At 34.7% G+C, this 26,219-nt stretch overlaps 1 protein-coding gene across 1 annotated transcript in view; it reads right to left on the bottom strand.

Moving 5' to 3' along the window:
• Positions 1 to 26,219, bottom strand: part of Atg2 (Autophagy-related 2) — a 359,564-nt gene that overhangs the window by 242,541 nt on the left and 90,804 nt on the right. The window contains exons 11-15 of the mRNA XM_090386633.1: positions 23,659 to 23,953; positions 19,520 to 19,679; positions 14,574 to 14,681; positions 13,197 to 13,361; positions 516 to 595 (exon numbers count right to left, since the gene is read on the bottom strand). Of these exons, the coding sequence (XP_090242759.1) occupies positions 516 to 595; positions 13,197 to 13,361; positions 14,574 to 14,681; positions 19,520 to 19,679; positions 23,659 to 23,953 (808 nt within the window). The remainder of the gene's footprint in view (positions 1 to 515; positions 596 to 13,196; positions 13,362 to 14,573; positions 14,682 to 19,519; positions 19,680 to 23,658; positions 23,954 to 26,219) is intronic.

Raw genomic sequence — 26,219 nt, 5'->3', positions numbered from 1 at the left:
TGAAGTGAGAGAGAGACGAAATTAACCAACACATAACCCACTTTCATTCAATGATGATGGCGCCTCCGTAGCCAGGTGGGAAGGAGCACATGCTTCTTGATTAGACCGGGGTTTGAGCCCGTCACCACCAAATACGGAGGATGCGGAAAGGTCAGGAAATGACCACTGCATATCCCAGAGCAATATGGCCTTAGTTGCTAATGCTACTAAAAACCAAACAACATTCAATGATTCAGTGATACAACATCAATTAGTCCTCCCATTTCACGTGTAAGTACAAGCATATTGATTACACGGTATTAATGTAAAAAGAAACATGAGGCCACGGCACCTAGATGCACTGTTCATGTCCGGTAGGCTGGTGGTGGTATGGTTTGGGGACTGTTTTCATGTTATCATCATTAATTAATCATTCTTTTTTTGGACTTAATAAAACTAAAAAAAAAAAAAAAATGCCTTTGATAGCCAGAACAAGAGGTTTAAAAACTTTTCATTATATATACTTTTGCTCTTACCTGAGACTTAAAACAGCATACGGGCTTCCAATGTATATAGTAGTTTTGTGCAATGGTTCTACGGGGTGTTCATCGGTGCTCTAAAATAAATTCCTCTCATCAAAATATATACCGTTTTGTTATACTAAACAACTCAATATATTAATTACATTACAGAAAAAAAGAACAATTAATGAGGCAAGGGCACTATTTGAAGCTAAGATCGCAAAAATCATGTGATGTAACAACAAACAGATATGACAGGTAACATACACAGCATGAATTCCATCACCAACTTCCCTCTACATTTCATTTAGAAGAAAATTCATATAAATGCAAGAATTAATAAATACATCACTTTTTGAAGTAACTTAATTTTTCTTAATACATATATCCCGTTTGATTCGTGTCCTCCATTTTCAAAACGGAGAGGAAGTAGTTGGATGGAGGGAAAGAAAAAAGCCTTTGTTCTTGCCTCTGACAGTGCCATTTATAACTTCCTTCAGATAGATTATCAATGCTTGAAAATTAATGCCTGGGCAAACTGTTTTTTCAGATTTCTCAAGAGGAAATGGTCACTGGGGTATGAGGGGCAGGACTGTAGAGTGGGTGGTTTTATTCCTGAAATCTGCAATTACTCAGCAGCAATTATTTTATAGAACTTGTGTACAGAAGTATTTTAATGAAGAATGCAAGAAGCCTTTGTCAATTTCCTTCTTTTTTTTTCCCTTATGGCCCCTAAAATTTGAGAACATCAGCACAGGTCCAGCGTTAATGAAAAATAGAGAATGTTATGTAATTCAAGAGAACTCCATTTTAATTAATTGATTTGCACTGCTAGTATGACAAAGTTGGCATTATATGAATTTAATACTAATTGGTAATCTAGACAAGGTCCATACATCACGTGACTTGGTAGGAGGTTTGATACTACAAGCACATACTCATTAACATGTTTACTGTTTTGAAGAAATAAGAATTTTAAGCATAAGATAAAACAAAAAATGCTTCAATAAATATAACATCATAATGTCAGCTCCTTTTAATAAATCTAAAATGTTGAAAAAGACCAAAATTTGAAGTTTCTCATTTACTTTTCATTTGGATTTATTACAGAATGATCCTTCTAGAAAGAATATATTACAGAAATATCCTTCATTAATTGCTCTGAAAAAAACATGTCCATGAAATGATATTAAACATACAATCTGAGAGTTGACAAAATTCATAAGTAGCAGCCATTGTTAGCAATATAAAAAGAACGTAAGAACAAAGAGTAATGACATACATAAGAGCATAGTAGTTAAATTAAATATAAAGATGATTTAGAGGTGGTTATCACTTAGGGGTGACAATAAAATATAATAATATAAAAATATTCATAAAAAGATCTTATGGGTGGCTTTTAAGACTAACAACAGAAAAATAAGAATATATTAGTCTCAAACACCCTTTCAATTCTTGTGATAAAGGATACATGAAATACTTTCTCGGTGTAATGGCAAGTAGCACACGAGCATACAGTCTAAGTGATACTCAAGCAGTAAAAATGCATAACTAAAAAAAAAATTACATCCATTTATTTTGCATTTGGTATTTAGCATTATGTGTAGTTTCCAGGATCAGAAGACTCATACAAAAGTTCAAAATGTTTAATTTTACTTCACTGGAGGTTACATAGGCACCATTCAGTTGGGACCACAAGTCTGTTCAATAAAAAATGGAAGTTTATGACAGGAATGAAGAAAGCACTATTAACCTATTATATCTAAATATCTAATTATTTCCAGTTGGAAATTATATAGAGATGGAAACCAAGTGTTTCACGAATGTTCCTATCACTTCATCAGTGACTGTAAAGAGAAAAAGGTGGGAAAGCAATTAAAATTACTGTAATAAATCATTATAGTGTGCAGCTTACTTCACTTATAATTTTAGATGTCACTTTGGTGAGCACAAATTATCACTTACAACCCTTCAACTGCCAGGAGTTGACTATATTTTATTGCACACTGAAAAAAACTAAGGTTAAGGATAAAATTGTGCTTTTTGATCGGCAAACTATTTTTGTATGTCAAGTTTTATTAAGCTAGTTAACAGGTCCTGTGGACTGAAGGAGCTCAATTAGGAAAAAGTTGGAAAAGATTTCAATAACACAAACAAAATTATTATATATTACTGGAGTGAATGTGTTCTCAAGTTGATCATGATCCTCTGTTGTTACAGACATTCTCTCAGATATGATGGAAAAGCTGTACTTGCTACCTGGGAGTCTAAAGCGCTGATGGAACTGATATTCGAATGACACTCAATTCAAGTGGACCCAATTTCAGTGAAGTCTGGATGGTCTGTGACAGCCAAATCCTCTACTTGCACCTTCCCGATGGTAGGACTGTTAGTAATCCTGGGTATAACCCCCAGGCACAAGCACACTGCGGGTGACCACCCAGGTGTGAACCCAACATAAGCAGAGGTCGAGGTGTGGCACCCACAACACATGGAGGAATGCCGGCCCCTGTGTTACCAAACAATATTAGGTGGTAGATGACTCATCAACTGGTGCAATACCACCACTTTGCTTATTGGAGGCTTGAAGAGGTGGAACCCATGTTTAGTCTCCAGAGCTAAGTTCCGGTCAACCCTTCCCTATCTCTTCTATCATGCAGTATGATTGATGACTTTTGAGGTTATGATGAACGTCGTGGTGAGATACAATATTCCTTACATTTCGAGGGTACAGCTCTAAAACGGTGTTCACAGGCCGGCCGCTATTTAGTACACCAGACTGAACCTATTGGTAACTATCTAGGAGGCTTCCAGATCAGCTAGTGTATAATCTTGCTACATCTACTCTGCCAGATAGTGATTGGAGGGGGCTCAGTAGCGTGTATGCAGGGGGGGCATTGTCGAGGCCACGTTATATCAAGGATCTGGGTATATTCTTACCATGTATATGCCGTATGCAAAAATTTTCTTACTTCATACAGCATGTCCCTCCCACTTTTTGTTACTATCGAATACACCAATTGTCAAACTAATAGAGTAAGCTTATCTGCGAAAAGATCTAAAATTCCCAAACACTTCCTAGTTCATTTCACAAATATACGTGGTCTCAATTCTAATCTCAACAATGTCCATTTCCACTTGCAGTCTGCCAAACTCCATGTACTTTTTCTGACAGAATCTCAGTTATAGGTTGATTCAACTACTGCTCATCTCAGTTGCCTAAATTATTTGCTGTACGATTCCTTTTGCCTCAAAGGTGGTATTTGTGCATATGTCCATTCCGATATTCCCTGTCTGAGATTTGGTAATTTGGAATCTCCTCTTTTCGATTTTCTCTGGCTTAAAATCTCTAACTCATTGTGTCAAATTCATCTGTTGTCTCTACCATTCTCCCAACTCCATCACTTTGAGCTCTTTGACTTCCTCTCTTTGCAACTTGACTTTCTCCAGTCCAACTTTTCTAACAGTGAGATAATTTTCCTTGGTGATTTTAATGTTCACAATGACAGCTGGTTTCCGTTTTCTAGTCACACCGACCCAGCTGGTCAAGATGCTGAGGCTTTTGCAATTACTAATGACCTTGCACAGATTGTTCATTTACCTACCAGAATACCGGACAATCCTAATCATACAGCCAACACACTTTATCTTTTTCTCAGAAACAACCCTTCTAGGCAGATGGTGGAAGTGAGAGGCACCTCAGATAACAATTTGGTGAAAACAAGATGCAGGATATTTCAGAGACTGCTGGGAGTCATTGCGGTACAAGTAAACACATGGTTGTTGTTTTGGTGTTTATTGGCACATCGACAACGGAGATCATAGTGTGCCAGTTCATTTGTTATACAATGTTCTCTTTATATAAATCTTGTTCGAATGTAAAAGGTTAACTGTTTCTGTGGTATTATACTATTATTTACAGCAGATGGTATATGTTGATTGTTTGTATGAATCTAAAAATATCTGACACGTGTTCTTTGTCATCTATAAGATCTTTAAGGGTGATGTTTTGGTTTCCTTTATATAATGATGAAAAAATTCGGTGTCGATCATTTTCATATGTTGGGCATTCTATAAGTATATGTTTAACTGTTTGGATAGTATTGCATATTTGGCATCTTGGGGGTTCTTCTGCACGTAATAGATAAGCATTTGTGAAATGTGTATGGCCTATCCGCAATCTGGTCAGAACAACTTCTCTCCTTGATTTCCTTATGCTCGTTTTCAAGTGCTCAACTTTTGGTTTTATTTCATATAACTTATTCCATGTTTGTTTTTGCCAGAGTTCTTGACATTGGGTTAGACAGCGATTTTTAATGATTGGCTTGTAGTCCTTATATGGAACTGTGAAATATTGTTCTTGAAGGTTAGTGGTTGATTTTGCAATTCTATCCGCTTCTTCATTTCCTTTTATCCCTTTGTGTCCTGGTATACAACAGAAAAGTATATCTTGTTTTTTATTTGTGAAGCCTGTTAATATCTGTTTAATTTGACAGAGTACCGGATGGGTTATATTGCTTGTGTTTTGTATGGCTTGGATTACACTTAATGAATCACAGTATATTACTGTTCTCAAGTGGTAGGTGGTTCTGAAATGCTCCAGGGCTATCTGAGCTGCTACTATTTCTGCAGTGTAGACACTGCATTCTTTTGGGAGTTGGTGTGACAATGTAACATCTGGGAATACTGCTGCTGCTCCTACATGGTTCTCTGATTTTGATCCGTCTGTATATATATTGGTATGTGATTGGGATATTGCATTCTATGTGTTGCATGCAGTTGTTGAAAGTTGCTGTCTGATAAAGTATTTTTATTCCAATTTTGTGTGAGGAGTTCATGAGCTGTGGTATGGTTTATCCATGGTGGATCTATATGTTCTTGGTTTGCAATGTTATCTATTTAAGATCATGTTATCAGTAGCTCCTGTAGTCTGATGCCTAGAGGCTAGTTTGCTCTTTTGCGGTTCCTATATATGTTTTCCCATTTTGGCAAGAATAAAGTTGTCCAAGTCGGATGGCCTCTTATGGGTCTTAATCCTGTAAGCATACAGCAGTGACAACTGTTCTCTCCTCAGGAACAGTGGTGATTCATTAGCCTCTGTACAGAGATTGTATATAGGGGATGTGCGGAGAGCTCCTGTTGCTATTCTTATTGCACTATGGTGAAACGGATCTAGCCATTTGAGGGTACTTTCTTGCTGATGCGTAAACCGGTGCTCCATAATCTATTTTTGACCTTACTAGTGCTTTATACAAGTTTAGCAGGGTATAACGGTCTGCCCCCCAAGATGTTGTTGTTAAGACTTTAAGAATATTAAGTTGTTTCATACATTTTATTCGTAGTTCTTTTATAATGTTCTACAAAGGTGAACTTGTTGTCTAGAATAAGTCCAAGAAATTTTACACTTTAACCCTCAGGTTCAGGGTGTCAATTTCGTTTTCTACAGAAATGTACACAGACAGTTTTTTCTTTTGATATTCTAAACCCGTTTTTCTGGGCCCAATGACTGACGTTGTTAATTACACATTGTAGTTGTCTTTCTATTGTTCCCATGTTCTGTGCTTGATATGAAATACTGAAGTCTACATATAGTGCATATGACACTGTGGGTGATAGTTGTTTTGTGACGCTATTTATTTTTATGGAGAATAGTATGGCACTCAGGAGTAAACACATGGGTTGTGTTAGGGTAGCTAAGAAAAAGAACAGGTTTTTTTTTTTTTTTTGGTAGTTGTTGGCGCATCGGCTTCTGTGGCCATAATGCACCTCCCAAGGTTTTTTGCAGTACTTTGATCCAAGCCCGAGGTGGGATTCGAACCCGCGACCTTTTGGGTTGCTAGGCAGGTACTTTACCCAGCCAGCTAGCCCGGTCGGCAAAAGAACAGGTGCATGTATACTTGCATGTACACAAATGCTAGGAGTTTGGTAAATAAATTTGATGAATTTGAGTATTGCTCAATTGGGATATCAGAAACCTGGTGTCACACAGATATAAGGAATGCAGAACTGGAATTTGGGGAGTACAACGTCTACAGAAAGGATACACAGGATAGGAAGGGAGGAGTGGTTATGCTATTAGTTAAGAAACACATAAAATCCAAGGAACTGAAGCCAGTCGACATCACTGGACAGTGCAGTGTCGAGTCAGTTTGGTGTAACATAAGCATTGGGAGATCAAAATTAAGAGTAGGAGTGTGCTATAGGCCTAATGACTATGATGAGTATAATAAGAAACTGTACAGGGAAATAGAGTGGGCCAGTAAATCAGAGAGTCTTATAATGGAGGATTTTAATTTCCCAGATACTGACTGGCATTTGTGGATTGGTCACTCGCACACTAGCAAGGCTTTTGTGGATTTATTGGATGATTGTTTTCTACATCAGCATGTTCGTGAGGCAACAAGAGGGAGCAATACTCTTGATCTGATTATCAGTAGTGATTCTTCGTGCATTAAGAATATGCAGATAAATGAACCACTAGGTGGCAGTGATCACAGTGTGCTGAAGTGGGATTTACTCAAAGAGGTAACTACCATTAGGCGTAAAGGGAAGGGTTATTGCTTTCATAAAGGTGACTACGATGGACTGAGACAGTATTTAAATTCTATACAGTGGGACCAACTGATGATGTTACCAACAGCAAATTCAAAATGGGAAGCATTCAAAGAACTTCTCTTGGAAGCTACTAGGCTTTACATACCAACTAAGAAATATTGTTCAAGGTTTAGGCCTAAGTGGATGTCAGATGAACTAATGAGACATATGGCAGAGAAGAAAAATGCATGGGATACATACAAATTAACACGTGACACAGAAGCCTATGATAGATACAAGTTGATCTGTAATCAAGTTACAAAGGAGGTTAGGCAGGCGAAGGCAGATTACGAGAAATCTATGACAAGGAATGCAAAGAAAAACAGCAAAGAGTTCTTTACTTATGTAAACTCTAGAAGGAAGGGGATGAATCAAATTGGTCCACTTGATATCGATAGTTCAACTGTTCATGATCCTGCTCAGGTAGCTAACAAACTAAATCAATATTTTGCATCGACATTCACACATGAGTTATTCAGCGAGGGGAATGCCAGAGGTGTATTCAACTCTGGCAGTAAGCTAGATAATCTTGTAATAACTGAGAGTAAAGTGGAGGACAAATTGTTGAAGATAAGCACAAGAAAGGCACCTGGGGTGGATGGGATCTATCTGGTTATATTAAAGGAGGCAGCAAAGGAAGTAAGCAAACCCTTAGCCATAATTATGAGAGCTTCCTTGGACTCAGGGAAGGTACCCATAGACTGGAGATGTGCAAATGTGACTCCAATTCACAAAGGAGGATCAAAGGCTGACAAGTAATTATAGACCTGTGAGCTTACCTTCTGTTCCAAGAAAATTAATGGAGGCACTGGTTAAAGAAGCACTGCAGGATCATCTAGACAAGACTTCAGTTATAGCTCGGACGCAGCATGGTTTTGTTAAGGGGAAGTCTTGCCTAAGCAGGATACTATGATGGATACTATGATGCAGTCACAAAAGAACTGGATGCAGGGAATAACTTTGATATTATATACTTGGATCTTAGAAAGGCTTTTGATACTGTTGCACATGGAAGACTGCTGCACAAATTGGAGCAGTGTCACATTGGAGGCAAATTGCTGCTATGGATACAGGAGTGGTTGGGAGGAGAAGACAGAGTGGTAATCAATGGACACTGCTCATCGTGGACTAATGTTATTAGTGGAGTTCCTCATTGTTTTCTGTTTTTATAAATAATATTGATGATGGTATATCAAGCTTAATGTCCAAGTTTGCAGATAATACAAAGGTTGGCAAGGTTCTAAAGGCACTACTGATGCTATGCTGCTGCAACAGGATCTGGAAAGGTTGAGCAGATGGGCTGAGAGGTGGCAAATGAAGTTTAGCATTCACAAATGTAAAATACTATGTATGGGAAACAGCAACCCCAGAGCAACGTATCAACTCTGTGGTACTACACTGACAGTGGTAGAGAATGAAAAGGACCTGGGGTAATTGTGCAGGCAGATATGAAGTTCTCTGAGCAGTGCAGACGGGCTGCAAGAGTAGCTCATGGTGTCTTATCAATGATATACAGGAATTTTTCTAGCAGGGATAAGGAGGTGATTATCCCCTTGTATAAGGCAATGGTCAGGCCACACCTTGAGTACTGTATACAGGTCTGGAGGACTCATTTTAAGAAGGATGTAGAGCTGCTGGAATGAGTACAGAGAAGGGCAACAAGATTATTGAATAGAACAAAGGTTTGCGCTTACGAAGAAAAGTTTTGCAAATTACAGTGTTTGGAGACTAGGCACCGGCGAGGTGATCTGATAGAGTTGTATAAAGCCTTGAATGGTTTGAGTATGCTCAATGCTGATGGGATTCTGCCTCTTTCCTAGAATAATCACCTGAGAGGGCATAAATTCAAATTGAGGAAAGAGACAGATGTAGGATAGATGTGCAGAAATTTGCCTTTAGAGGAACAGTTTGTTTGTTTGTTATTTGGAGCATTAGCAACTAAGGCCATATTGCTCTGGGATATGCGGTGCTCATTCCCTTACCTCTCCGCATCCCCCGCACTTGGTGGTGATGGGCCCGAACCCCGGTCCAATCAAGAAGCGTGTAAAGCACTGCTGCTCCCTCCCACCTGGCTACGGAGGCGCCTTAGAGGAACAGACTTCCATCCCTTGTTGTGGAAGTTGATAGCCTAAATAAATTTAAGGTTCAGCTCGACAGGTATTTTGAACGAACGGAGGGTGAAGTGGAAGTTTTTTTTTTTTTTTTTTTTTTTTGGCTGATGCTGTATAAGCTTGCTTTCTTGCATCATATGCCTCTACTAATGCTATCACTCAATGGCTTACAGAGCTAGGTTATGAGTCCTTCTTGAGTTCAGGATTCAATAAAGAAACAAGGAACAGACTTACATTCTGACATTGCCACTACTTCCAATAGACTACAATTATTAACCTTTGTTAACATGTTTCCTGGACACCATAACAGTGGTTTATGGTATCTTAAAAAAGGCCTCTGAGGTTGGGAGAGTAATACATATCCAAAATTTAAAACAAATACACCAACCGTTTAACTATAATGGTTTAATACTGAAAACTATAAAATGTACCAAACGATACTACATAAATATAATAGAGGCGGGGAGCCTAATCATGGAACACCGTCCGTTCCAGTCGCCACAGTTTATATTCCCTACTATCCGGGCTTGTCAGATCGAATTTCTAGAATGCTACGTGACTTTCAGGCACGCTGTGTGCAACTTCCGGGCCTGAGGATGCACACAGTGTTGTCACAGGTTAAAGACCCCATTCCTGGGGATTCCAGTAGTGGGGTCGTATATGAGGTCAAATGCCCGGATTGTGGGGAATGTTATGTGGAGGAGACAGGACGGCGACTAAAAGACCGTCTGGGGGAGCACATGCGAGCTATACAGACCGCAGAGTTCAATAAGTCCGCCATTGCTGAGCATTATTGGGAGAAACATCAGGTCTCCCCTGTGAATGCTGTCATCCTTGACCGGGCGCATAGGTTCTGAGACCGTAAGTGGCTGGAGAGTTTGTGGATAGGTTCGTCTGAGAACAATAGTATGAATAGGGACAGGGGTGTTCGATTTCACCCCCTGCTAGAAGCCGTGGTTCTGGCAAAAGAGCGTTTTATATTTCCACACTCCCGAGCCGCTTCCGGTTCTGGATCACATGGAAGAAATATTGAGCATGCGCCTGGTCAGCCACGTGTGCTGTGAGCCTGTTACTTAAGGATGTGTTGATTACACATATTGTTGTTGAGAAAGGAGGCGGAAGCCCCTGAAAGCTTCAGTCAATGTTTTATCGCTTTTAATTTTATTGTATTTTAAATATTTTATTTATATTTTATTATATTTTAAAATTTTTTATCGTATATTTTATTTTATAAAATCAGTTTTTTGCATATATTATTTTACAGTGTAGTATCATTTGGTACATTTTATAGTTTTCAGTATTAAACCATTATAGTTAAACGGTTGGTGTATTTGTTTTAAATTTTGGATAAGTGGTTTATGGTGTCCAGGAAAGTAACTGAAGGGAGATGATGCAATATGGAAGTAAATGACTCCTCTTGGTCAATCATAGAAGACCATAAACAAGTTAGAATAGCTGAAACAAATCAAGTATCAGAATACTTTTATTTTTAAATCATGTTTAAATTACTGGTATTTCATATATTATGTGAAAATTTACATAAATACAGGTAAAGTAAGGAAACCTACCCTTACCACTAATTATCTTTATGGAAAATTTGAAGAGAAACCCATTGGTTTTTTTGCTACAAGGCCCTCCACATAGATTAGATATGTGGATGTTGTAGGGTGTTTTTTTTTTTTTTTTTTTGCAAAGAAACATGGGGAACTGCAATAAAAACAATTTTCTGAGTACACAAAAACAAACAAAACTATTTGGCTTAAAATGGAATAAAATATGATGGGAAACTGCAATTTTTAGATGTTTCTTGGTGGAGAGGGGACATTTTTTTTTTCCTGGTTAATTCCATTATTAACCAGGTATATAATTAAAATAAAAGAGACTCCAGGCTTCACCATGATTTTAATTCAAACTGCTCGATGAATATAAAAAAGAGCATTATCTAAACACTAATATGCAGAACAATAAGACTTTGCAATTGAAAATAATCAGGTGATGAACTTAAGCACAATGCTACAACCCTTAATAACTGTATTTCCACAGAGCATGGTTGACAAACCCATATACAAATACATGTAAAATTAAAGGAATGCTACTTCACATAAAAAAGTACAAAATTGCGTAAAATTTAAAAAAAGCAATCCCAATACCATACATTAAAAAAAAAAAAAACCAGGACAGAAAACCAGGATAATTTATTAATAATACAGATTAGATGTAATATTAAACCAATCAACACAACTGCTAATATTTTAAGACATGTTACATACAGAAACATGGCTGCAGGAAAATGTATCGTAAAACAAATTATTTGAAACAAAAACTGCCATATGTAGAAAACAGAAATACTAGGAAATCAGAAGTAGTGAAACATGCTTAGAAATGCTACTACACATTTAATATAAAAAATTTCAAACAATTGGGGGGAATTTTTATAAAAAGGATTGAGGCTGTATATGAGAAAATTTAAAGAGAGGAAGATAAACAGAAATATGGGGAGGGATATACCATATTGGTTGGCAAATAAATCGAGACTTGATTCAAATATGACTCTTAAAATTGTGAGCCAACTTATAATGCAGGGTCTAAAATCTGAACCTAAAAATCTAGAGCAAATGTGTGTAAAAAAAAAAAAACTTGCACAAAGTTATAAATAGATTATATTAAACAATAAAATTCAATATACAATACACTTATCACACTATTACGATCTACCAAAAATATGGTTACATATCCAAATCTTCACTATTGAATTACAAAATGTCTTATAATGTCCTCTTCAATTTTATTAAAATTTTTGTCAATGATCCCACTCAACATCTGACACATCCAATTCATCGTTTACCACAAAAAATCATCTTCTATGCCAAACATGAAATTTGATATACCACATTTTAAAAATTAGTTCATAACAGTTTTAACATCAATTCTGTTCCAAGCATTTATCAGAAACTCACAAAATATCCAAAGGTAAAACTTTTTTAACCATTCGTAATCCAAACATTCTGCACAAACATTGTCTTTGAATGATTTGTTCAGGCAAATATCTGTCTAATGGCTACAAAACTGATGTTATTCCACCTGGGATAACAGTAATCTTTGTAATAATGTTGAATAATTCTTTGTTTTCTCTGTCATATGTGGTTTAAACATATCTCAAACCAATAAACTAAATTCCTTTCGTAATGAACCAGACTTCCTTTTCCAGATGTTTTTGATCCAAAGCTTAACTCCATCTTCATCCATCCAACCATTTTCATGAACATGAAAAAAAATATTCCACGTAATCTTTGGCATTGTTTTTCTTTTGAATATTACCATTTGTTTTAACTGTTCCATCTACCATGCACATTAATATAACTATAAACAGTTTTCTTGTGTCTAGTTGTCTTCACTAAAACTTATGGCTCCTTTTGAATTCACAGTTTGGTTCCCTACCATGTCAAAATTCATGGGATTTTCATCCATATTTCCAACGTTTGACAATGGATATTGTGCTCCCTGCACATTTTTATTATATATCATTGAAAATCAGTAATTTTATTTTCCAATTTTTTGCTAGTTTCTCAGCTAGTTTTGTCTTTTGGCATAATACCTATGTTTTTTTGTTTTTTTTTCCCAGTGAAGTATGCACCAACTTAAACCTCCTTTGAATTTGACTTAATTGTGAGTTCGATTTTGCCCACAAGTTCTTCAACACGAATGACATTTCTTGTCACAATATATCCACTTTGGCATTTTGCTGATACCTATTCAAAAATAGTCTTCAAGCTCAGGTCAATGACTTTTTCCTCCTCTCATAGCACATTTCATCCTAGGCATGTTGTTCGTATAACAACATGTACAAAAAAGCTTGTAATATCCTGTTAGATTCAAAGCTTTGAATCACCAAGCCTATTTAAAAATAAATAAATAAAATTCTGAAGTCTAACAAGCAAAACTTTCCCAAACTTGGGCATCTTCATAAGTTCAAAATGCAAACAATACTCACCCAAATATTTAAATTAATTTTATCCTGATGCTTATCCACAACTGTACAAAGAGGATGTGGATGGAGTAAGGAATGTATACGATCTACAACAGAAATATCAATCTCTGAATAAAAAGGCCCTAAGTTGAAAGAAAAACTGTTGCAAGAGCGATTGGCACCTCTTATCTATAAAACAAAAAAGTAGTTATTTTAAATATTTATATTTAATATGAATTGAAGAAAAACTGAAATCAAACTAGATGTGATTTAAAAATGTTCAGATAAAGAAAAAAGTTCAACAGGTTAAAGTTTATCTATTTTTCTTTATTTTGCTGAAAACACTAGGAAAAAAATTAATTATTGAGAGGGAAAACACACTTTTTTCTGTTTTCACTTCTATGTTAATTTAACTATTTTAATTTTGGAAATCAAAGTACACAGCACAGGAATTAAGCAGGAAACAGATCCTCAGAAATTCCACCCTGCCCATTTCTATACAGCAAAAATATAACTGACCAAGTTATATTTTTGCTGTATAGAACTTTTTACTAACTAAATTACTTTTTACTACTAAAAAGTAATAAAACAAAAAAAAAAAAAAAAACTTTCATATACATGAACTGAGAACATTTCTTTTCTATGCATCTGCCACACTGCCCATTCATTCTTCTAGTGCACAGCAACAAACAATATTCAGTGCTTCAGCTACAAATTATGTGGATAGCCTAGGTTCCTGCCAGGTTTCTAACTTTCCAATTTTAATGAAATTTGGGAAGTCTCAACATATCTTCCTAAAAGAGCTAACTACAAAATTTCATGAAAAATCCATCCACTGAGAGTTTTTAGATGCAGACTGACATGGTGAAGATAACAGATGCTTTATGTACATGCCAATAGGCCAAAATAAGGCCTCACCATTTAGCCCATGTGATTTCTGACAGGGTAACTGAAGAGGCTTTTTAGGTGTATCAGGCCGAGAATGAATAGTTTTCTCTATAAGTTATTCTGGCTTATTCCTATTCTACACAACACACAAATCAGCTTGTTCAGATTATTGATTTGAATTGATGTGATGCGTAATTCAGAAAAACCAAAAAACTCCCAAACAAACAACTTTCGTTCACTATTTTATTATTTACCTTTCTAAAACTACTTCATGTCAATCAGCAAACCATTTCTATAATAATCAGAAACAAAACTAGTATTCTTTGAGATGAATATCACTGAGCTGAATGATATATTTTCATTTCAAAATGGATTTTGGCATTTAAATTCAATAAAATTTAAATTACAAATTTTGTAAAAATGCTATTTTAAAATTATAACAGAATAACCACATCACAAAGTACATTTAATTAAACAGTGATTTTTTTTGCCTAACCAAAATAAAACACTGACCTGAGAAAAGCGTTTTATCTGTTGACATTTAAGTCTCAGAGAAGGCTCACTCCATATGGTTACATTTGCACCACCTGATTTTAGTCGATCACTGTGAAAAGAAAGCATCTGAAAAGATTGATACTACAAGTTAATTTTAACCCAGGCAGATAAAGTGATATTTTAAATGATGTTCCTGTTTAAAATGAAACAAAAAAGTTTTAATTTTAATGAAGTACAAGCATTAAATGTGACACCCCCTCCTTTATTTTAATGCTTTTGTGGCATATTTAAAATATAATTAAACCAACTAATGAATATTGCAGTTAGGAGCAAGAATAAATTAAATAATCATTATCAGCCATTTTCAATCCACTGCAGGATAAAAGCCTCTCCAGCAACTTTCCAATTCCTTCTGTTTTGTGCAATGGCCATCCATTTACAGCCCACAAACTCTTGAAGATATTCATCTGTGGTGTAAATATTCATTTTTCCATCTCCATTGTTGTCTTCCAGATTCTTTTATAAGCTGGATTTTAGTTATTTTAGTCCATCTGTCATGTCTTTGAGATGTCCTTCCCAGGTCCATTTAGTTTAGTTTTGATAAGAACGTTATTGTACTTGAGTTTGCTGCTTAATCCACTAGTTCTTCTCCAACAGATTCCTAATATAATTTGTTCACTTCATCACTGTGTAGTTTTAAGCTTCTCTTCCATTCTTTTGGCAAGTGCCCTAGTTCCACTTCCATAAGACATGGTGGGGAGTATACACTGGTTCATTATTTTACATTTCAGACAAATTGGGATACTACTCCTCAGTTTGTGGTTATATTTCCTGAATGCTGTCCATCCAAAATTTATTCTTCTCTTGACTTGCAGCATTTATCATTATTACAGCTAATGACTTGTCCAAAGGTAAGTATATGAATCCATGTTTTCAATTTCTGTTCCTTCAATGATTATATCCCTTTCTGTGGCATACCTGTTCATCATCACTTGTTTTAACCATATTCATCTATAGCCCGAAATCCTTACCAACTCTGCATAACTGATTAAGATTTTCCTCTAATTCTTTGGGATCAAGGCTTATGATTACAATGTCATCTGCTAATCATAAATGGTTTAGGTATTCTCCATTCACATTGACTCCTTTCTGTGACCAGTCCAATCTTCTGAAAGCTTCTTCAAGGGCAGCAGTAAACAAGTTCAGAGATATTGTATAATAATAATTTCTCAATTTTAAATTTGATACTATCTTTGTCTAGTCTAATACAAGAAGGTAGTTAGTGTTCTCATATATTTTTTTCAAAATCAATGTATGGAATGTCTATGCTTGTCTTCTCATTGCCCAAAACATTGCCTTGTGCTATATGGAATCAAATGCCTTTTCATAATCCACAAATGCCAGGCATAGTGGCATTAAAAGAAAATGGAATAACCTCTGAAATTCTTTTTCTTAGTTGGATTACTGTTTTAAATCTTCTGCTGTCAATGTTTGCTCAAATCATGCCCGTGAAATTATTTTTTATGGAATAAAATCCTTCATTCCCCAACTTAAAACCTAAATATGCTTAGACTGCTCAAGATAAGAATGTTGCATATCACAACTGGCTTGCTTCCAAATATCCAGGTTCATTTTCTGCCTACACCAAAGCTTTCAACAATTTTAAAGCCATTATTAATCAATCAAAACTAGATTTTGAACAGGCTAAGGATAGAAAACTTGCTTCTACTGTAAACAGTAATCAAGTATTCTGTGTTGCCAAAGCTACTAGCCACAACTTTTGCCCATCAGGAGTTCCACCTCTGTTAAAACCTGATGGTTCTGTTGCCACCTCAGCTAAAGTTAAAGCCCACTCACTAGGATCGAACTTTTTTTCCTAACTCTTGTATTGACAATCTTGGTAAAGCACCTCCTACCATTCCTGCTACACTCCACTGAATGCATCCTATGGTTTTATGCCAAAAAAGATACCAGAATTTTTTTTTTTTTTTTTTTTAAATTGATGCAAACCAAGTTCCAGGTGCTGATGGTATTTCTCCACTTATTCTAAAAACCTGTGCTCCTAAGCCTACTCCTGTTCTGTGTTGCTTTGTTACACTGTCTTATTCCACTGGTGAAATAAGACAGTGTAACAAAGCAATATGATCAAATTTTCTGCTTGAAAATTTGATCGTATCCAGCCAGTTCTTAAGGGGCAACAAATCTCTTCCATCCAATTATTGTCCCACTGCACAGAAAATATGTACTTTAGTCAAGGCTTAATAAAAACACTCACCTCAATGATCCATTTTAGTTACATAAAATTGTGAAATGGTATAGGGAAGTCTTGTGAAATGGTATAGGGAATTGTAAAACTAAAATCAGAAATTAAGAATCAAACTAGAAAATGGAAATTAAAGGATTAAGCCCAGAGGAGTGAGAGGTGCACCACATCATCCTCTAGTTGTCAATTGTAGTACTGTAAAAGTTATGGTATATTAAAATAGGGGAAAAGGCCAATAGTCGTGAACGACTCACTTCATTGCGATCATCTTCAGTTGGCACTGAAGACATAAGATGAAGAACAGGAGTCACTCTAAAGTACTACAGGTTTTGCAGAACATGTAGTATTTTATCTTGTGCGAGATTCCAAATAGGGAAAAAGGAAACCGGAAGTTTGGTGTTTTGTCCATAGTGACATACTGCCTCAAATCTCAGCTTCGTTAGTTTCAAAATGCTGCACAATTTCATTACAACACTTCACTCTTGTGTTAATTTAACTATTTTAATTTTGGAAATCAAAGTACACAGCACAGGAATTAAGCAGCAAACAGATCCTCAGAAATTCCACCCTGCCCATTTCTATACCACTCCTGATCTGCATTCAATGCTATAGGGAGAAACCTAAAAAAAAAAAAAAAAAAATTCATTTCTAAAACATTCACCACAATATTGTGAGCTTGCTCATAGAAGATGTTGAACATTGTCTCAATGTGTTTCAATACTATTCTGCGATCTTGCATGATAAGGTCACAAACGGCATCCACACACGCAAGTGTCAACACTGTAACAGGCTTTCCACTGTCTCATCCAAGCTTAAATTCTGCAACCCAGTTTTTGATCGTGACTTACAAAGGACAAGATTTCCCTAATATTTCCTGCATATCATAAATTTCTTTCAGCAATATTTCCTGCATATAATGAATTTCTTTCAGCAATCTTTCCTTTAAATGAAGGTACTCATAGACTGCACATTGCCATCTTCATTCACCTTCCACACTTCAATGCCCTCAGTAAAAGAGAAAAATATAACTAGTTATGAACCTGTCAATATTGTCTTTCACAAAGACCTTTGCAATCTATATTGGGCTAAAAACTTCCCTCGTATATATACATATCAAATTTAGAAATAATAGTAATACCATAGAATACAAAAATAGCAGTAATATGATAGAAGGACAGAGGTATAGAGAGAGTGAAATATAAATAGTGATATGATCTGCTGTAACCTTTGAGGGTACGAGGATTCTGATAGTGGTAAATGAACACAGGTTTCAGTTTATGACCCTCCATATTAACACCAAACAGAAGCGTTAGCCGATTTTTCGCCACCTTAAAGCCAGGCGCAGTCTTTTCAGTAGTGGAAATAAGTGTGATCGAGCATTTTTTTTCCAATATAAAACTGTTTTGTCAAGGTTGAATACCTGTTTGGGTATGTACCCCCCCAATACATTCGAGGTAGTGCAATATCTTGGCAACTTGTTGTGAAGGTATTCACAATATGAGATATACTTGATGATATAGCCTCAGCTAATAACCTCATGATGCCAATTTATAACTACTTATGTAGTTGGCTATGTACAAAAATGATGCAAATACACTTTTACTCATGTACAACTCGTACATTAGTTAAACTATTTACGTAGCCTGAGGCTTCAGCCCTAAACTATACAATAATTCATATATTGATGGATATATACAAAAATCTTTATAGCACAAGGCATATTTTCTTAAGACTGCAGAAAAATAAACTACAGTAAATTAGTGCTCAAGAATGTCTGTAGCAGTTGATAAGTCAGTGCTTAAGCATCATGTCTACAGTAGTTTACACAATGTAAGTTAGTGTGCTTAAGCATCGTATCTACAGTAGTTGACATGATGCTTAAAATCAATGTGATGAAATTCTAGATCTGAATTTCTATGGAATTCAGATCTACAATTTGATAAAGCTGAACCAAGTAATACATAAATAGATGTAGAGAATATTATTGCATCAAAAAAGTAATGGGTGTTATTTAAATTCTGTTTTGATCTATGAAAATAATTTTATTCTAGATTTGGGCAATAAAATCAAAGTAAAAGTATATTTTAGAGTATTTATGCACAAAATTCTCTATAAAATTTCAAAATTCACTGAAAACACTTCAGCACCCATTACAATTAAAAATTCACTGCTGTGGATCAATGCGCACGTACTTTTAATGATGTTCAGCAGTAATGTACTGAACTGATGCCTGAATTTTGCTCTCCTATTGTCCTATTTATAGTTTTCATATTACTATAATTTCTAAATTGGATTGAGTTTTTAAAATTGACTGCATGACTTTCTTTCCAGCTATGAATTTCAGTGTCACTATAGTATATTCTAAAAACTCTTGTGTGGTCCATCCTAAATGCATTTGGTAGCACATTGATACATCAAATTTCATCTGCACCTCTAACAGAATTAAATACAGTGATATTAAATTTCAATAGTTATGTTATTTTGGAGGAAGTCCGAAGTTACCATTTATTCTGAGAGTTATCTGCTATCTTCTTTTAGAACAGAATGAAAGTGTACTCACTACTTTTAGTGTCTTCAGCTGCAAAATATCTAAAACAAATTTTGGAAATTTTGCAATTTTTATATAATTCAAATAAACTTAAGCCCTTCAAATGGAAGATAAAACTAGATAACTACTATATTAAAAGTGGTCTCAACTTACCTCTGTATAGTGAGGCAATGAAGGTTCATCTTTTCCTGTTGTTGTATCAAAGAGACACTCCAGTAATTCTAAGCCTGCAATTGTAACCGAGTTCACTAGATGCCATTGTGAATGGCAAGACTTTATACTTCCTTCCAGTGTTACAGGATATGCTGTGAGCCTACAATAACATACCACTTACAATCTTTAATACATTCAGTTACTTCAATGTGAATAAATGTTTTTAAATAAAAATTTCTGCTTATTTCAAAATTTTTGGACAATACATTTTAAACAGGTACATTTAATAGTGTAGAAGTTGAGTATATTGTTTGTATTCATTAATATGAGTTATCTTGGATGCTTTAATCACACAACAGCTTAATTCATCAGTTTAACATGAATTCATTGTTAAAAAAAAAAAAGACTTGTCCGACGTTGATAGTTTTTAGCCCAAACCAATTGTTTCTTTCAATTTTCTGGTTTTAATAAGGATTTTTGGATTGCTACACAACCATGAAGTCCTGGTTGTTTAAGACAGTTTTACAGCGGACATAGGATTTTCTCTGCTCTTACTGAAAACTTGGATTTCAGTACAGTAAGTCATCGACTGTATTTGGAAATCAGTGTTATGGCCTGCCTTGCGTTGCATTGTGCTTCTGTTATGTCTACATTCTGATTGTAGTTTCTCCTTTAAAGTGCCAGTCAACTTGAATCATCCAATGGTAGTTTTCACTCCTTTAAATGAAATGCCTAGTTTTTTTGCCAACATTTCTCACAGAATAATTTTCTTTATACAGAGTTATAATAGCACTTCTTTTTTTCGACACTCAGTTCTTCATTTCTTGCCATGTTTATCACCAAGCACACAACTTATACCGAACACTCTTTCTGAATGATGGGTATTCAATTTTATAAGTTACAGCTCTAACTTTTCAATTTATATTATTGCAAAACACTCTAGAATCATCTACAATCTTCTATAATATTGAAACAATTTTTTCCACATTCAAGATTCTTCTACAATTTCTTAACAAAACTTAATATCCAAAATTTGTAAAATAAAAAAATAAAATTTTAAATGTAAATTAAAAGACTAAAGAGGCAGAAACTGGCTTAAGTATATTGACTAATGATATTCAAATAAAAGAAAATGACAACAATGAAGAAATTTCACAAGCAGTAAAATTTCTTGTAGCAGAAGTGAAGTTAAATTTTATTTCACACAATCTCTTAACTAGTAATTAAAATTAATTTTTTAAGAGACTAAGTTAAAGTAGCTATTAAATTGATATCAGGCAAGTATGAAAATTTTATTTAATGGACTATGAGAATGGATTAAAATTAAAACCATTCAGAAAGAAAAAGTAAATATGCAGCTTTTGAATACATGAGACTGGAAATAAAACTGGAGTAAGTGATGTGAGAAAGGCATAGAAGATGTATATAGAGACATCATATAAATTTAAATCAAAATAATGATGAAATTTAAAGATACAATGACAAAGATTATGGCTGATAAATTAAAAAAAAAAAAAAAGGAAAACCATTAGTACAGGAAAACTGAATATGCAGATTCAATCAATACTTTGAAACTAATATGTAAGTCCCAAAAAATGAGGATCAGTTATATGAACTTTTGTTTTTGTTCATCTAATATTTAGATGTATACGCAGGAATAAAAAAAAATAAATAAATAAAAAAAAATAAAAAAATTAAATAATAATTTAACATCAAAAAATAAAATAGTAGGATAAGAAGGTAATTTATGTCCTGCAAAATTTTCTATTATCAATTTTTATTTAATTTTTAAATATGTACTAATGGAATTATAAGATGTAGTCAATGATCATTTTTCTTCTGTGTCAATAGTCAGTGGAATTAAATGAGACAGGTATAAATAAATGTTTTTGGAAAGACTTTGGAAAGGATAATAAATTGGCAGAGCAAGTGCAAGAAAAAAAAGTCAGTCTTTTGCTGCACCAGCCAAAAATAAATAAATAAAAGAAAACAACCTAAATAAACCTATGTAATTTCCCTCATCATGTAGGTAACTATCCAACCGACTTGAATTTCCCCAAGCTAAATACCTCAGAAGTAACTTATTCTGGTAATTAACAACCTCACTGGCTGAAAGAAAACATCCTATGATCCAATCTAAATCGTTCACTGTATTTTGGATTTATGGCCTTTAGTTTGGTTCCTCTGTCATTTATAACAGTGAAAATTTCACCTTTGATCATTTTACTATCTCCTCTCAAAGCCTTGTAGACCTCAATCAGGCACCCACCCTAAACTGCCTGGTTGCCAAGCACTGTAGCCTGCATAAGTCTTTCCTCATATGGGTGCCCATCTTCTTGAAGATGGGCACCCTGGGACTTCAAGAAGCTCAATTTTTTTTTTTTTTTTTTTTTGCAGTCTCCATACTTGGACAGCATTCCATTAATAAATTGTTAACAAGATATCACGAGCCTTCCTTGCTGCCTGTCTACGCTGCTCAGAGAACTTGCCATCCAACTACAGTAAGACCCCCGTATCCGCAGGGGATAAGTTCCAAGACCTACCGTGGATGGCTGAAACCGCAGATATAAAAGCAAACACCTGCTGACCCCATATATAACATGATTTTCTTGTACATACATAAGTATAATAAAGTTTAATTGATAAATTAAACACACAGTAAGACATTACCAACATTAAATATGGTAATAATAAAGTACAGAAGACTCTTGATTTACCGGGATTGGATTAATCGGGACACTTCAACACCCCAAATAAAAAAAAAACAGAAATCATAAAATTCAAGTAAAACTAGAATAGGTATAAAAATATATTTTGCAAGTGGTAAATAAACAACAAGAACCGGCCTTATAAGTTGTCATTGGAAGATTAATAATTTTGCGGGTTGCAAGATAATTAGTGTAACCTCCACTGTCATCACACCTACTGCTCAAAAAAAAAAAAAGTGTTTGATTTAGTGCATCGTTTTTTTCCCCTGGTTAACTGCAGATATGGGGGCACAACTACATATTGTAACTCCCAAATACCTATCTTCCACTACTGTTTCTAATTCCACTTCAGTGCAAAACTTTGCATTTGCTCTATTAAAATAAACAGAGCTGTCATTTTATCGACCTCCCTTGAAGCCTATCTAAATCATTCTGGACAACTACCTGGTGGTAATCATTATGTTTATGATATTTAAACAGCAAACAAGCAGACTCTCTCAATCCAAAAAAAAGCAGATGTTTACAACCCAAGGGTTAAATACCATTAACTGAGAAAATATGAAAAACTATTAAGAAAAATTGGTAATTTCATATTATTAAAAAGTTTTTGGGCTTAATACTAAAAATCAATCTCTAAAAAAGAACATTAGTTTTCTTTAAAAGTAGTAGCAGAGTGTGCAGTTTTTGCCGAAAATTAAATTGCAATCAATTTGCAGAAAATTAAATGTTCAAAATAAAACAGTTGGGCTTTTAGTCCTTTGTAAATCAACATTATCATGAACCTTCATAAACCAACACATTAAAAAAATTATGAAAAATCTTCCCAGATTTTGTTGACAAACAAGTTGTGACACATCCCCCCCCCCAACTCACACATCCATGGCACTTCTAGTCAGTTAAACTATTCCAACTACAGGCAAAAGAAACACACAACCTATTTTTACCGATGCCATTTTTTCAATCAGTACTGATCATGTGGGGGGGAAGGGAGAATCTCATCTTTCCCCTAAAGCATAAAACCATACCTGTACCACTTAGTTCCTGGTTTGGCAATTTCTTAATTTTAGAGCCTATTCCTATATATACTTGGATATTTAGATTAGAAATTTGGTTTTTCCATGTTTCTGCACCTGTTCAGGAAGTGTTTCAGTCATGTTGAATGTGTTTTAATGGAATCATCACAAACTGCTTAAAACAATTAGGAATATATCAATTATCACAGATTGGATATCACCAATTCCATTGTGGGTTTTTTTTTTCAAATGGTTTCATTGATGAATGATATTTAAATGAAACTGCATAACTGCATGAATTAGCTCTTCAGCAAGGAATGGCACCAAATAATTAAAACAGAGGTTAAGATATCTCCTAATTGTTTGCAGCAGTGTGTTTTTCTTGTGAAGCAAAAGGATGACAAAGGACTATATTTACCTGAGATGGTTAAATTTGCATATATTTGATAGTTTCTCTCTCATGAAACTAAAATTTCTCATACTGGAACATGATTCAGTAATGCAATTCAAATCTTCAAAAAATTTTTCTGCTCTTGTCTTCATGACAGATACTGTTGGTTGTTGAGGTGTTGGTGTCACATTACCTGACGTGCGAGGAACAGCTATCGATGTTGCTATATCATCATGTAATAAAATTATGTAAATACTACTAAATTGTGCGCAAAACTGGGTTAGCTCCGTGGGGGAATCTTCAAGAAGTCCTTGAACTGAACCTAAAAATATGAAACAATGCTATTTTCAAAACCAAATCAAAATATCAAAAATCATAATCTATGTTGAAATTATATGCTCTCAAAGTTAAAAATTACTGAATGTTATTGTAATAGAATTAATATAAATTATCAATTAATATTTTACTTTATGAAAGTTAGAAAATGCAGATTGTTCTGGAACATTTAAAGAGTGTCCTCTTTTGGCTCAGTGTGGTCATTAAAAAAATAAAAAAGTTATGGTCCTATCATCAAATACTCAGTGCAGTATAGCTGATTACTTTTTAAGCTCATATCAAAGCTATGGGTAGAGATTTTTCAAAGAAAAAAAAAAAAACTCTTTAGATAGAATATGAGAGAAAGATTTAGTGTCGGGGAGGAGGCATGGAATTAAGAATTTTTATACTTTTCTTTGGCGAGAATTGTATAAAAATCTATTGGCAAGAAAGGCACTAGTGAATTTTATGAATTTTTTTTTTTTTGTCCCAAAAAAAACTAAGGACAAGAAACAGTTTAAAATGGGAAAATTTTAAATTACTGTTTTAACTATTATCCTTAATTTCTATTTTTAATTGTGACATTACATTGCATACAAAAATCAAAAATATAATCATTCGAGACAACAATCTGGCTATCCATTAAAGTGATCACAAGGTCCATTAAAGTAAGCTTTACAGTATTATCATTACTGTTGCTTTTGATGTTATCATTAGTACCACAGAACCCTAAGATCAGTTTTTAATAAATGATAAACTGAAAAAAAAAAAAAAAAAAAAACCTCCAAAGATTTAGATTTTTTTTTTCCCCACAGAGCCTAAACTGCAAAAAAATTCCACCACAGGAAATGCATTATTAAAAAATATGTAATTCAGACTGCAATATATCCTTGACTATATCACCCTGCCTATTTTTCCTTAATTAATCGATTTAAAGGCTCAGTGTGCAAGAAGTAATGAAGGCCCAAGTCTGCAGCTGCTTCCTACGGTTTTGATACTAAATTTCAAGGCGCCTCCGTAGCCAGGTGGGCAGGAGCAGCAGTGTGTAGCACATGCTTCTTGATTAGACCGGGGTTCGAGCCTGTGAGCCACCAAATACAGAGGATGCAGAAAGGTCAGGGAATGACCACCGCATATCCCCGGAGCAATATGGCCTTAGTTGCTAATGCTCCTAAAAAAAAAAAAAAAAAAAAAAACACAACTAAATTTCAACAAATCATATGGGTGAAATCCAAGTGGGGACATTATAATTTCCCATTTTATAAAAACTGCAGGTTGCCAGAGGAAAGAATGTCCCACTGCTTTACTAGAGATTTCAAAAAATTAGGGAAATCACATGAAGTAGCTCCTATTCGTATGACAGGATTTCATCTATTTACAACTACTGAATATAGTTTTTGCTTTTTGAAAGTTGTAAGTGCAGTGTAAAGCAGCAGCCCAAAGGTTATGAAGTACTTAGGAATTAATACTCAAATACTTTTTTACACCATCATACATAGCTATGAAGTCATGTTATTTCTACGCAGAAATGTGAAAAGGAAAAAAGTTCAGTCATTTCAGATGCACTTGATTATCAAATAATGTATCTTAGGGGTTAAAAACTTCTATACTATATCAAACTATACTTGATTGTTTACCAAACCTAACTTCATGATATGATCTTCAAGTGATGGTCAGTTTTGTTCATTAGAGCTGTGCACCCCCCCCCCACCCCCCTCTTTCTCTCTCTTTTTTTTTTTTTAATTAATTTATTTATTTAAGAGAAGGGTGCAAGGGGTTCAATGGGTAAACTTACAAACTTGATAGATTCTGAAGAATATTCTAAAAACAAGTCCTGAAAATTTGAAAAGGATCAGAGATGCTGTTTCAAATTCATTGTGATTCTTCTGTAGAGATGAAATTAGAGGAGAGCGAGCAGATTTATGTTATGAGGCAGGCTTTCCCAGGAACCAATGAAATATGAACTGAAATTTGGTGTTGATTTGACATTTTCTCTAAATAAACTTATGAAACTAACATATTTGTAATGGAGGGAAGCACAAGGGTGGGAGGGATTATCTTATCAATTGATTTAAAACTTGTAACTTTGTAATTCAATGTAATTTTGAATTGAAACCAAACAGATTTTCACATAAGATATGTGAAAATCTGTTTGGTTTCAATCTAACTTTTCCTTATCAAATAGGGTCTAGCATCTCAAACATTGTATATAGGGAACTCAATTTTATTTTTAAAAAAAAAAAAAAAAAAAGTTGCAATTTTCTGTTAGTCTG

The sequence above is a fragment of the Mastigoproctus giganteus genome, chromosome 12 (assembly GCF_048544385.1).
Source record: "Mastigoproctus giganteus isolate SK-2022 chromosome 12, ASM4854438v1, whole genome shotgun sequence".
Lineage (NCBI taxonomy): Eukaryota > Metazoa > Arthropoda > Arachnida > Uropygi > Thelyphonidae > Mastigoproctus > Mastigoproctus giganteus.
The sequence above is the reverse complement of the archived record's forward strand: the minus strand, read 5'-3'. Positions and strand labels throughout refer to the sequence as shown.